Source organism: Biomphalaria glabrata, chromosome 1 (genome assembly GCF_947242115.1).
Source record: "Biomphalaria glabrata chromosome 1, xgBioGlab47.1, whole genome shotgun sequence".
Taxonomy (NCBI): domain Eukaryota; kingdom Metazoa; phylum Mollusca; class Gastropoda; family Planorbidae; genus Biomphalaria; species Biomphalaria glabrata.
Window position 1 is genome coordinate 61557270 of NC_074711.1, and position 12862 is coordinate 61570131.

General features: G+C 40.4%; 1 protein-coding gene across 2 annotated transcripts in view; it reads right to left on the reverse strand.

Annotated features, from left to right (window-relative positions):
• LOC106072190 (sorbitol dehydrogenase-like) overlaps window positions 1–11789 on the reverse strand; it is a 28104-nt gene extending 16315 nt beyond the window's left edge. For both annotated transcript variants that reach the window (XM_056006263.1, XM_013232531.2), the window contains exons 1-3: window positions 11632–11789; window positions 9863–9896; window positions 9123–9287 (exon numbers count right to left, since the gene is read on the reverse strand). In XM_056006263.1, the coding sequence (XP_055862238.1) occupies window positions 9123–9287; window positions 9863–9896; window positions 11632–11706 (274 nt within the window). In that variant the 5' untranslated portion in view covers window positions 11707–11789. The remainder of the gene's footprint in view (window positions 1–9122; window positions 9288–9862; window positions 9897–11631) is intronic.
• Window positions 11790–12862: the final 1073 nt, after the last annotated feature.

A 12862-nucleotide genomic window follows, 5' to 3' on the forward strand; every position in this document is an offset into this window, starting at 1 on the left:
TGACAAATAACAGTCTCTTGACGACAACTTGATCTGGACGACTGACGAATAACGAATTTCTTGACGATGACTTGATCTGGGCTGACGAATAACGGCTTTCTTGACGATGACTTGATCTGGGCTGACGAATAACGGTTCTCTAAAATAGTTCACTGCTTCTGCTGCTACTCTGGTAGTACGACGAAGTTTGCTGTTGTACTCTGCTTCACTAGACCAAACTGTCCAATGTAGACTAGGTGAGACCAAGGTCACCTCCGACGACGTTCCGTTATACGACTAACGGTTTTCAACGAGATTAAGTGGATGTAGCTGTTTCCACAACTGCAATATCAACAAGTCTAGATATGGTCTAGACCGACGAATACTAGATATATCAATGTTCAGTACTGATAAAGATTACTTCACTAACCTTCCAAAGGTTAAACACAGTGACCGTTATAAACGTGGCAAGCAACCGGTTCAATGAGCAAACTGCTCCACAAGAATCTCTCCAAGGGTAAGACGACAGAGCGATTTCGATTTAGTTAGCTACCAAACTTGTAGTACTCACAATACTTCTGACAGCGGGTAAACTGTCCTTCTCGAAACTGACGAGGTAAAACTTGATACTCAATGTGGCTCCTATGACGAAGAAAAAATATGTCCAACAGGTTCACTAACGATCTCTCACCCGTTATGAATGAACGGTTTCTCTGGCTGTAGGTCGATTCAGCATATGAAGATCAGGCGTTGCGATGATTACGGTCCTGACGAAGGTCACCCTGAGTTAACGGCTCGTTGAACGTGCGATCAAACAGGCGATGACTGTATGTAGATCTAGAACAAAGTCACTCTGCGATACTGCTGTGTTCAGCCGTACTCCGATGAAATCTTATATCTTCGAGTGCACGACCCTCACCTGAGTAAACGTTCTGCTTCGAAGTCCGGTTCGATGTTCGGCTTCAACAGGGGTCCGGCTTCGAGGTTCGGGGTCGCCACTGTGATGTTGCTAGTTCAGGCTGTCTTGAAGTCAACCAATTACTCTGCAATCGTTTGGGTGTAATTGTCCGGGTGTATTACGTGCAGTTGAACTACAACACAAACAAGAACTGGCACATCTATTTTAACTAGTGAAGAGATGTAGTCGACTCTGATGAACTATTCAACATGTATTTATTATGATAAAAGGGCCACAGTAGAAGTCTCTGTCACTAAACACGTCGTTACCCTGGAATGTTCTATCGCTAACTGATTTTCCGGTCTCTAACCCAACATATCCCAAACGTCACTAGTCCCGTTCAATATGCGTCTACTATGGTGCGTCGCTAAATAACTAAAATAACTAACCTATATAAATAAGGTGTCTAACAGTATGTATGCATGTATGTATGTATGTATGCATGTATGTATGTATGCATGTATGTATGTATGTATGTATGCATGTATGTATGTATGTATGTATGTATGTATCTATGTATGTATTGTTACGTATTTCTGATTTTCTGGCTAAATGTACTAGGCACACAAATAAAAGAAACACTGCAAAGAACTTGACGACTCAACTTTCAGCTTTATATAACTTTATTGAATTATAACTATAACAATTCGTCACTGTAACATTGGGCTCAAGTCCACTCTCTTCTACTGTCTCGCACAGTAGAGAACAGTATCGACGACTGTACTGACTCTTTTCACATGAACTCTCTGGTTTATAAAGAGTCCCTAATCGCTTGTCTATTGTTGCAAAAACACTGCTAGTACCCTCTGGAACAACATGGGAGGAAACATCACATCCTGTTGTTGTTTATACATGTCGATTCCAGAGGATGCCTGCTGCAGTGTCATCTCGCCGAGGTCACACGTAGTGACCTCTAACTGTCACTGTTCATTTGTCACAATGCCCCCCTTCGTAAATCTGTTCGTCCTCTGGAACAACACGTGAGGCACGTCCCATCCTGACTTTGTTTACATGCATAGATTCCAGATAACACTCGGTGCTGTGTCATCTCGCCGGGGTCACACATAGTGACCTCTACCTGTCACTGTTCATTCGTAACACTGCCCCCTTCTTAGATCTGTTCGTCCCGAACAGATTCTATTTCACCACGGTACTGATGGAGTCGGTCAACGTGGACAACCTTCAGCTTGGACCGTGGACTTTTCTGTATCCGGTAGACCACGTCGTTTATTCTTTTTACGACACGGTATGGACCTTCCCAGTCTCTTTGGAGTTTCGGGGATCTGCCTTTTCGTCTCTGTGGGTTATAGAGCCACACTAGATCATTCTCATGGAACCCCGACGTATTGGCCCGTTTGTCATACCTCGTTTTCATCAGGTCACTGTTGGTCTTGATGTTTCTGCGGGCCAATACATGAGCATTCTCCAATCGTCTTCGGAGATTGGTGACATATTCAGTTGAAGACACTGGCGTATCTCTCGGAATCCCAAATAACAGGTCACATGGTAGACGAAGCTCACGACCAAATAACATCTTCGCTGGGGTATATCCTGTGGTGCTATGAACGGATCCTCTGTATGACATGAGGAACATGGGGATATGGGTGTCCCAGTCGTCTTGTCGGTCATCAGTAACCTTAGACAGATGTTGTTCTAGGGTTCTGTTGAATCGCTCCACCATTCCATCAGATTGCGGGTGGAGAGCTGTCGTGTGAGTCTTTTCGATGCCAAGTGTCTTGCACATCTCCTGGAAAACTTTGGACTCGAAGTTCCTGCCCTGGTCAGAGTGCAACTCATTAGGTACACCAAAGCGACTGATCCAGTTATCCACGAGTGTTTCGGCCACTGTGATAGCTTCTTGATTTGGTATGGCATAAGCTTCTGGCCATTTGCTGAAATAGTCCATGACTACCAAGATGTATTTGTTTCCTTTCTTGGTTTCAGGAAATGGGCCTGCTACATCTATTGCGATCCTCTCGAATGGAACACCAACATTATACTGTTGCAAAAGACCCCTAGTTTTGCGTCGAGGGCCTTTTGCTGCCGCACATATGTCGCACCTTCGACACCATTCCTCTACATCCTCTCTATATCTGAACCAGTAGAACCGCTGACGAACCTTTTCCAGAGTCTTATTGACACCAAGATGAGATCCGCTAGCGCCATTATGCATCTCTTTCAGTACTTCAGCAACTCTCACCTTCGGTAACATCAGCTGAAGGCGATTGGATGTTCCATCAGCAGATTCCCAAACTCTTTTGATGACACCATTGACTAACGTCAGCGAGTCCCACTGAGCCCAGTACGCCTTGGTGGCTACCCCCTTCTCAGAGATGTCTTTCCAATCTGGCCGTTGTCCATCTTCTTTCCATAGAAGAATGGGAGCCAGATCTTCATCTTGCATTTGGTCCTCTCGAATCCTTTTATCACACCAGGGTCCGGAAACATCTACTCCGAGCCGAAGACAATTGACAGCTACCTCCTTTTCTTCAGCCTTCTTGCAGTGCTTACATTCTGCTTTGCAGGGTCGTCGAGACAGTGCATCAGCATTCTGGTGAATTTGCCCTTTTCGGTGCTTAGTTTCAAACTCATAGGTTTGAAGACGTTCGATCCACCTTGCCACCTGACCTTCAGGGCTCTTAAACGAAAGCAACCATTGCAGAGCTGCGTGATCTGACCTTAAGATAAATTTCTGCCCGTATAGGTACTTGTGGAAATGTTTTATTGCATCCACAGCAGCCAGCAATTCACGTCTCGTCACACAGTAGTTCCTTTCAGCTCTCGATAGGCTTCGACTGAAGTATGCGATGACTCGTTCAGTTTCATCCACCTTTTGGGACAAGACTGCGCCTATTCCAGTGTTGCTTGCATCTGTGTCGAGTATGAATGTCTTCCCTGGAATGGGGTAGGCCAATACTGGTGATGAGGATAGTGTGTTTTTCAGCCTCTCGAAAGCTTCTTGACATTCAGATGTCCAAATAAATGGCCTCTTTTGCTCTGTCAGTTGATGAAGGACCTTACAAATGTTTGAGAAATTTGGCACGAAACGTCGGTAGTATGTACAGAGTCCCAAGAAACTTCTCAGCTCATGGATATTACTTGGCGTAGGCCATCGTTTCACTGCCTCAACTTTGTCAGGGTCAGTGCTGACTCCGTCATTTGACACAATGTGACCAAGGTACTTAACGTTTTTCCTGAATAAGGAACACTTCTTTGGGCTGAGTCTCATTCCCGCACTTCTTATCCGTTGAAATACTTCCTTCAGATTTGCAAGGTGCTCTTCAAACGTTTTGCCAATGACAATAATGTCATCAAGGTAAACAAGGCATGTAGTCCAATGAAGTCCTCGTAAAACCCTCTCCATCAATCGTTCAAAGGTGGCTGGTGCGTTGCAGAGACCGAATGGCATCACAGTAAATTGCCAGAGGCCATTGCCAGCAGAGAAGGCGGTTTTCTCTCTATCATTGGGATGCATTTCAACTTGCCAATACCCACTCTTTAGGTCGAGAGTAGAAAATACCTGGGACCCTGCAAGCGTGTCCAAAGTATCGTCGATTCTAGGAAGTGGATAACTATCTTTATGTGTGACTTCATTCAGAGCTCTGTAATCTACACAAAATCGCATAGATCCATCCTTCTTCTTTACTAAGACAATAGGCGAACACCAAGGACTATTTGAGGGCTCAATGATTCCTTGCTGCGTCATGCCCTCTATCATGTCCATAGCTTCTTGTTGCTTTGCTAGCGGCAAGCGACGTGGTGGCTGTCGAATCGGTCTGGTGTTTCCAGTGTCTATTCGATGTTGTACCATGTTTGTCCGTCCGCAGTCTGTTTCATCAGATGGCAGTATATCTTCAAACTCCATGATCAACTGTTCCGCTTTGCTGTACTGCTCATCTGATAAATTCACTTTCATTTCTGTCAGGAGCTTGGTAATTTGTGGATTGAAAGGTTTGGTGGAATTAACGATCGTGATATCATTATTACAGTTTCTGATCAGGTCAAGAGTATTACATATTGCGATGGGGCTGTCTTTCTCTAGATGTCTCTCCTGTAGGCCGAGGTTCATGATTCTGACAGGCACCTTTTGATCTTTTCCGACAATGACCAATGTTTTTCCTACTGCCATTCCGCTGTTGTCATTTTCAATGCCTTCCACTATCGCCGTCATCGTTGCAGTTTGACCATGCTCTAACTTTCCCCAGATAATTGCTTCAGACTGAGCTGGCAAACTTGTATCTTCTGTTAAAAGGATTCTTCTTATTTGACCATTCTCTTCATCTTCATCCCCGAGCAAGGGAATCTCAACATCACCACATTTCAAAGTACCACCTCCGATGTTCAGAGAGAATTCACATTTCTGCATAAAATCGAGCCCAATAATACAGTCATCCGTAATGTTAGCGATCAGAAATTCATGTATAAATGACTGATGCCCGAGCTCAAAGTTTATATTTGTCAGTCCATGTATAGGCATCATCTCTCCACTGGCCGTCTTCAAGGAGTAAGAGTTCACTCTCTTGATTTCGTTCTTTTTGACAATGTCTGGACGAATGACTGAACGTGAGGCACCAGTATCTAGAAGAAAACGGTAATTTCGAGATCCAATTCTACCATTGATGTACAGACTTTTATTCTTCCCTAACACAGCGACTGGAATTATAGTTGCAGGGGCTGTCATGTTCTTGATCGCCGATTTTTGCCCCATAAAACCGGCGAAAGTTAGTTTCCCTGGTAGACATGAGCACCTGACCTTGCATCTGTCTCCGGTCTGTGCTGATACTCTGTTTGTCGGGGAAATCTTCTCGTGCAGTTCCTTTGTAGATGGCCAGGTTCTCCACAATTCCAACAACGTACACTGGTTCTATTCTGTCCTTCTTGCTTCTTATTTGGTCTGCGTTCTTCTAGCACTTCAGTTACCCTTCTGAGAAGTTGTGTAAGATCTTCTTCTTGGACTTCCAGCATACGCCCATGATGGATATTCTTAGAGGCGTCTTTGGCGGCTTCATAGGAGAGGGCGTAGACCAGAGCTTCGCTGGATTTGCGCTTACCACTGATTCTTATTGCCTTCTTCAGTTCTGGATCTCGAATAGCATCAATGAATGCATCAGTGATAATGACGTCCAGAAAGTCTTGTGCTGCTGTTGGATATGCCAAATGAGCAAGACGTTCTATGTCCGCCTCTAGCTCTTGCAAGGTTTCACTGGAGCGTTGTTGTCGGGTTTTCAACTGAACTCTATAAACTTCTTGTAAATGTTCGTCTCCGTAACGGAGCTCCATAGCCTTAACAATGGCAGCGTAATCTTGTTGATTTGTTATTGACTGAAGCAGTTCTGCTGCCTTCCCTCTTAAAGCTAACACCAGAGCAGTCGCTTTCTCTTCTTCAGTGTTCCAGTTATTAACCTTGGCCGCTGCCTCAAACTGTCTTTTGTAAACAGTCCATGAGATGGATCCATCAAACACAGGCGGCTTTATCTTCCCAGAGATTTCGGGCACTAATGTTTTTGTTCTAGTACCCCGTTCCTTACTCAGTTGTTCTTGGACATGAGTCCTTATCTCTTCCATTTCTTTTTCCACAGTGTTGACTCTCTGGTCAATCTTCTCGTTCATAGAGCTCATCTGTTCATTTACTTGTTCATTCATGGCGTTTATTTTCTTGAAGCTCTCCTTCATTAAGTCCATCTGGCCCTGCATGTTACACAGGATCTCTGTCATATCTGGGTTTAATTCAAATATGTATTCATCTGGATCTTGATCTTCCTCAATAAGGGCCTGTCTTAGGCGTTCTGTTAGTGTTTCTTTGTTACCATTGAGCTGCAGACCTCTCTCACGAAGTTCTTGCCTTAATTCTTTGACCAACAGCTGGTTAAGTAGTTTCCTCGAAGACATTTCAGCCAGAAAACATCCCACTTCTGACACCAATTGTTACGTATTTCTGATTTTCTGGCTAAATGTACTAGGCACACAAATAAAAGAAACACTGCAAAGAACTTGACGACTCAACTTTCAGCTTTATATAACTTTATTGAATTATAACTATAACAATTCGTCACTGTAACATTGGGCTCAAGTCCACTCTCTTCTACTGTCTCGCACAGTAGAGAACAGTATCGACGACTGTACTGACTCTTTTCACATGAACTCTCTGGTTTATAAAGAGTCCCTAATCGCTTGTCTATTGTTGCAAAAACACTGCTAGTACCCTCTGGAACAACATGGGAGGAAACATCACATCCTGTTGTTGTTTATACATGTCGATTCCAGAGGATGCCTGCTGCAGTGTCATCTCGCCGAGGTCACACGTAGTGACCTCTAACTGTCACTGTTCATTTGTCACAATGCCCCCCTTCGTAAATCTGTTCGTCCTCTGGAACAACACGTGAGGCACGTCCCATCCTGACTTTGTTTACATGCATAGATTCCAGATAACACTCGGTGCTGTGTCATCTCGCCGGGGTCACACATAGTGACCTCTACCTGTCACTGTTCATTCGTAACAGTATGTATGTATGTATGTATGTAGAAATCTAAACCAATCTTGATAACACTTGGCATAAATGTTCCTTGGATACTAACTGGGACCGTAGTGTATGTATTATAGTTACTTTACAAATTGTATGCTTATTGCTAATTTTTTAATTTCTTATAAATGCAAACAATTTTTTTGCTAAGTTCGGAATCTTTGAAGTTTTTGGAGTCCCCTAAGCAGATTGAGGTAAGACGCACACAGTCCGCTCTGTCATAAATCAGGACTCGGTAGATATAAATGTTTTTGTCTGTTTCTCTTTTCTATTTTTTTAAAGCAAGCATTGACATTGGTCAAGTTATTACTGCAAACTTGGTCACCACAAGACCGTAATATGTTCATGTGAAGTTAAACCTTCCTGAAGGTAAGAGATACACTGAACGAGTCAGACATAGCCAAGTTTAGCTTTCTGTCACTCGACGTCTTCCTTAAGGGATAGTGCTAGTCATAATAAAACAACAGATTGATCTGAGATAAAGTATGGGCTCACTATGGTCACAGCAGAAAGTACTCGACATTGTTTAGCGCTATCTAGAGGGACATAGGTTTGTACACATCATGGCCAACCCAGACAACGTTATCCACGCTTTTATCTTACTTCTCTTTTATGTTTTTAGTAAATACAGTTGAATCCTGTTAATCGGACAAGCCCCTTATTCGGACTGAAATCTAAAGTATTAAAACAAATCCAAGTCGAATTTGGTTAATCGGAACAGCCGGTTATTAGGACTGAAAAGGATCGTGCCTCGGTGTGGCTCGATTAAATGGATTCGACTGTATTATGAAGTACAAAGTTTTGAAGCAGACGTAACCTGGTCATTCCAATAGATCTACATCTCTGTCACAGACAACCTAACAACGTGGCGTGTACCGTGGTACATGGTCAATAGCTAGTCGGACGATGAAAGTAGTTCCAACGGGCCAACAGAAATGACGTCATAAAAACATGTACTCTTCTTTTCGATAACAAATCGTTGAGGGTTTCTAAATTAGTACTGCTTAGTTTCCTGACCAAAATAAGACTGAAAATCGACTCTTCTACCATTGTTTCTTTGTTTACAAAAAAACCCAACATGTTTATGTGTTTTGAGTCCTGACTATCTGATTATCTCATCGAAAAAGAATTAAATTTTTCATTGAATAACTTCTGTTTGTTACACAGGTAACCAAGCTGGATATAGGCATGTACATAGAATGCGACCGCACAGTGCCTCAAACCAGAGGAAGTAGCCCGATAGGGGCGTCGCGACTTTTACAAAGACATAATTAAAAACGATTTTAAAAGCCTATAATAAGGGTCTCAAAGTGTACTCTCCAGGTACAAGTTTCCATTTTTTTCTATATGCTATTTCCCTGTTATGTTTAATTTCTTTAAACTGGTTTATTAAAATCTATGATCTTAAATAATTCTTCCCTGTGCCTTTAAAGCAAAGAGCGGATTGGCTCATTCAGGCATGAAAACCAATGAGTTTGTAGAGTTTGAAGTCTCTACTTAACATACACGACGAGAAGGACACAGGTACACACTTAGAACATAGAGGAACGTGTGTAATCTATAAAGCAAGACAAGATTAAACACAAATCAAAATTCGAATTCCAATCAAACGTTTCATGTTGCCACGTATTTTTTACTGGGTCTATAGAATGGTGTGATCCTACCTACTGATAGACCGCTCACGCCAAGTCCCAGCTTGCTGACAGTTCCACTTATCTCGTGCCCTATTGTGATGGGGTCCTTGATGACAATGTGGTCAAGCTGACCTTCGTCAAACAGATGGACATCTGTACGACAAAGTCCTGTGCTTGCTAGTCTCAGCTGAACGTCTTTAAATATAAAAATGAAATAATTAGGCTAGCAATTATAAACAAGATATTTTGCCCTTTAGTTCACATATTAATAATTTAAAGTCAAATCAATAGTTTGTTTTTTATTTTTAGGTAAATCGTTAGAATCGTTTCTGAGATCCGCGTCCAGGTTCTTTGTTTCTCCAGGAAGTTGTGAGCTTGAAAGAGGTAGTGTAAAAAAAAATATTTGTTCTTATAATTTGAATGTTTAAGGTTTCAGAAAGTTCTGATTTTATTGATCAGTAAAGTTACATTTCAGCGAGAGCTCAGTCTGCACATTTCTTATCCCATATGCAAGGACAAATTCGTACAAGTGCTCCTACATTCCTAGCGCACCACCAGCACATGGAACGGGTTGCCTGAATCAGCCAGGAAAACAATGACTTAGTTTACGCCTCTAACATCCAATATTTGATGAACACGCGTAGCAAGTAATTATCTTGATTGAAACGTTTGTAATTTAGAAGATCTCCATAATGCTATTTCCTTCAGCCAAACTGAAATAACTAGAAAGAAGCAAAAACCAAAGTGAAATTTTAAAAAAATATACTCACAATTTTCTTGGGGCTCCGGAATCGGTAGAAATTCCTTTTGGAATGAAAAAAAAAAGATTTTATAGTACATAAACAAATGTGACATTAACTTTAAAAAAAAAAAACTAAGATAAATTATTGCTGCGAACCTTTTCAGCTGTTACGACTGGTAGGCCGCAACAAAAACAAATTAACTGGAGTTGTCTACTTTTACCTTTGAAAAAGATTACAGTAATTAATGAAGCTTCAGCCCTTATTAATGGGCTGACATGATATTACCTTGATCGTTCTTATGGAGCTAAGGTAGCCAACTCATTCCAAAGTATTTACGTCTCTCTGTTCATATCCTGAGGCTAAAGTGTCAGAATTGTGCAGTGTACCCAAAGTATGTGTCAATATCTTTATGACATTATTGCTTCCCTAAATAGAATGTTTTATTTGTACAAGTCCAGGATGTATTAAGGCACACTCTATTTTTCACGCACCATAAACAGAAAAGTAATCTCGGTTGTAGATGCTAGAATCTGTTATCATTGAACACCATGAAGACCATGTAGTTAGAATTCTATATCCAGAGAATCCATGAGTACCTTTGGCATTTTATTCCAACTCCTATATAAGGATGGAGTATGTTTTGGTGATGGAAAAATGGAATTTAAAAAAAAGGATAGAGAGAGAGAGAGAAAGAGCGAGAGAGAGAGAGAGAGAGAGTTCTATTTTTTTTAGAATATTTTAGATAAAAACGTAGCCTTTTTTTATCGAGTATACAGAGTTATTGTTCTATTTTCTTAGGCTACGATTTTTCCCCTTTGAAGTTCTAAGTCAAAGTGTAATGAAGTCCCCTTGATAATGTCTGGGTGCGGGATGTGTGTATTAGTGTATTAATATGGGCAGGTTCTAAAGATACTACAACTTATTCAATACTTTAAAAAAACCAATTATTTTGGATTGATTATGCAATTAAGTTTGTAATAGATCTAGAGTAACAATAATAAATCTTTGCGGTAAAAAATACTTTTACCATTTGTTTTTGTCTAGCACTATTTCAGGTTTTAGTTTTCTCACTACTCTATGATCCTACCACTTGTATGGACCAAATGGGGAGAGAAAGAAAGAGATATCTGGGTGAAGTTTACCGTAATCGGGTTTTCAAGCATTTATAAAACAAAGAAAAAAGGGAACGACCTGAATTCAAACTCATGGCTCAAGCCGACAAACAAAACACTCTGCTAGTGGGGCGCTTATGAAAATAGAAGATTGTTAGTTTCAAACTTACTTTAAAGGGGAGGGGACTTATTCAGCTTATACCGCCACTTTAATCAAGTGCAATTTCTTTCCCTTGTTTAAGATGCAAAAAAATAAATTGTTTATTTTTTTCATTGATTCTTGTGTTGTCAGGTAAAAGAAATAATTGTGTAAAATTTCAGTTTGATCCGAGATTGGGTGTGGGCCGTGTGGGAGACATAACGTGTACACACTTTTTACCAGACAGATAGACAGAGTGACTTGATATAAGCTTTGTCAAAAATGTATTACATTTTACAGTAATTATAATGTGACAAAATATGCAAGTTGCAACTGTTTGCGAGGTCATGTGAAACACTGAACTCATCTTTACTTTTTGGAATCGAATAAATTGACATTATTATAATAATAATTTACACACATGCACCTGAGCACTACAACTCTGAGTTCATGTTTGTTCAGGTTCTGTTCTACCCAACTTATAAAGTATTTTTTTTATAATGTCGCGATGCTAGAAGAAGAGCAGGAATTGTAAAGAAGCTCACCACTCGGAGATCTTCCTTCCCGTAAAGTCTCACAGCTTTGTTCATCCCTGCGGTGATTCCTAGCTCCACCTGCATATAAACTTAGTCGTCTGTTCTTACAGTGTCACTAGAGATGAAGTCATTCACTTAACGTCTTTATCTTTCAAACACAATGTGCTAGAGGTCGACAATGAGGGGACAAGATCGCACTGGTCAAATGTAGGTCATAAGGCGATGTAACGAAACAAGAACTAATGAGGTCAATACATTGTGACAAAAGACAAGAACAACATTAAAAAAATACGTTTTTAAAAAAACAAAGCTTATATTAAGCGTACTTGTGTCAATTAGTTTGGATTAGTCATGTAATTAAATTTGTAATAGATGAAGACCAGCAATAAAATAGCATTTAAAAATATATATTAATAATAAAGAAACAAATGGACACAAACTCTGGGGTAAATTTAGAACTGATGTCTTGTCTCTCCCGAAATACTTTCCCGCCAAAGATTCAAATCCATCCAATGAGATGATTAGCTAATCAATATGTACGTCATCCTCGAGTTATTAAATCAGAGCCAGTGTTTCCTATTTCATTTACATTGCACTAATTACAGGAGTGAAAGGTAACTGGAGGACTGGATTCTGATCCTGTATTTTGAATTTGATCTTCGTTGGGTGGCGGCACTCATTTATCCACAAGGTCCTTTACCATTTAACAAATATGTATTCACGATTTGGGGAAAAGCAAATAAATATCTTTAAAAAAAACAACATCCTCACCTTCTGAGTGCAGACTTACATTGTTTTATTGTCTTCATGCACACTTCAGCATGTTCCAACATAGGAATGGTATTCATAGACAGACAACTTTCTTGGCATTCGTTAGATCTCATCAGTTTCAGCTGACCCAAGTCCTTGAACAAGGTAGAGATAAGACAGAGACAGAGTGTCGCTGCTACAGTGACGCCTATAGTTGAAGTCTATAATGTTGAAATGTGTAACAAGTACACATGTAGTTTGTTTGTTTTTTCATTAGATTATTAGGCATGTTTTTTTTTCTATAGTAAAGTATAGTATAGTATATAGACGGAAAATAATACTTCTTTACTTGTTAATTTAAATGGATCGATTTATTTATTTTTCTTATATTCTATATCTTTTTCATTGAATTTCATGAATTTTAAAATCTTTAAAGTTCTAAATCTCCGTATCCTGTGATATCAAATCGTTAGTCGAACTAACAATACAA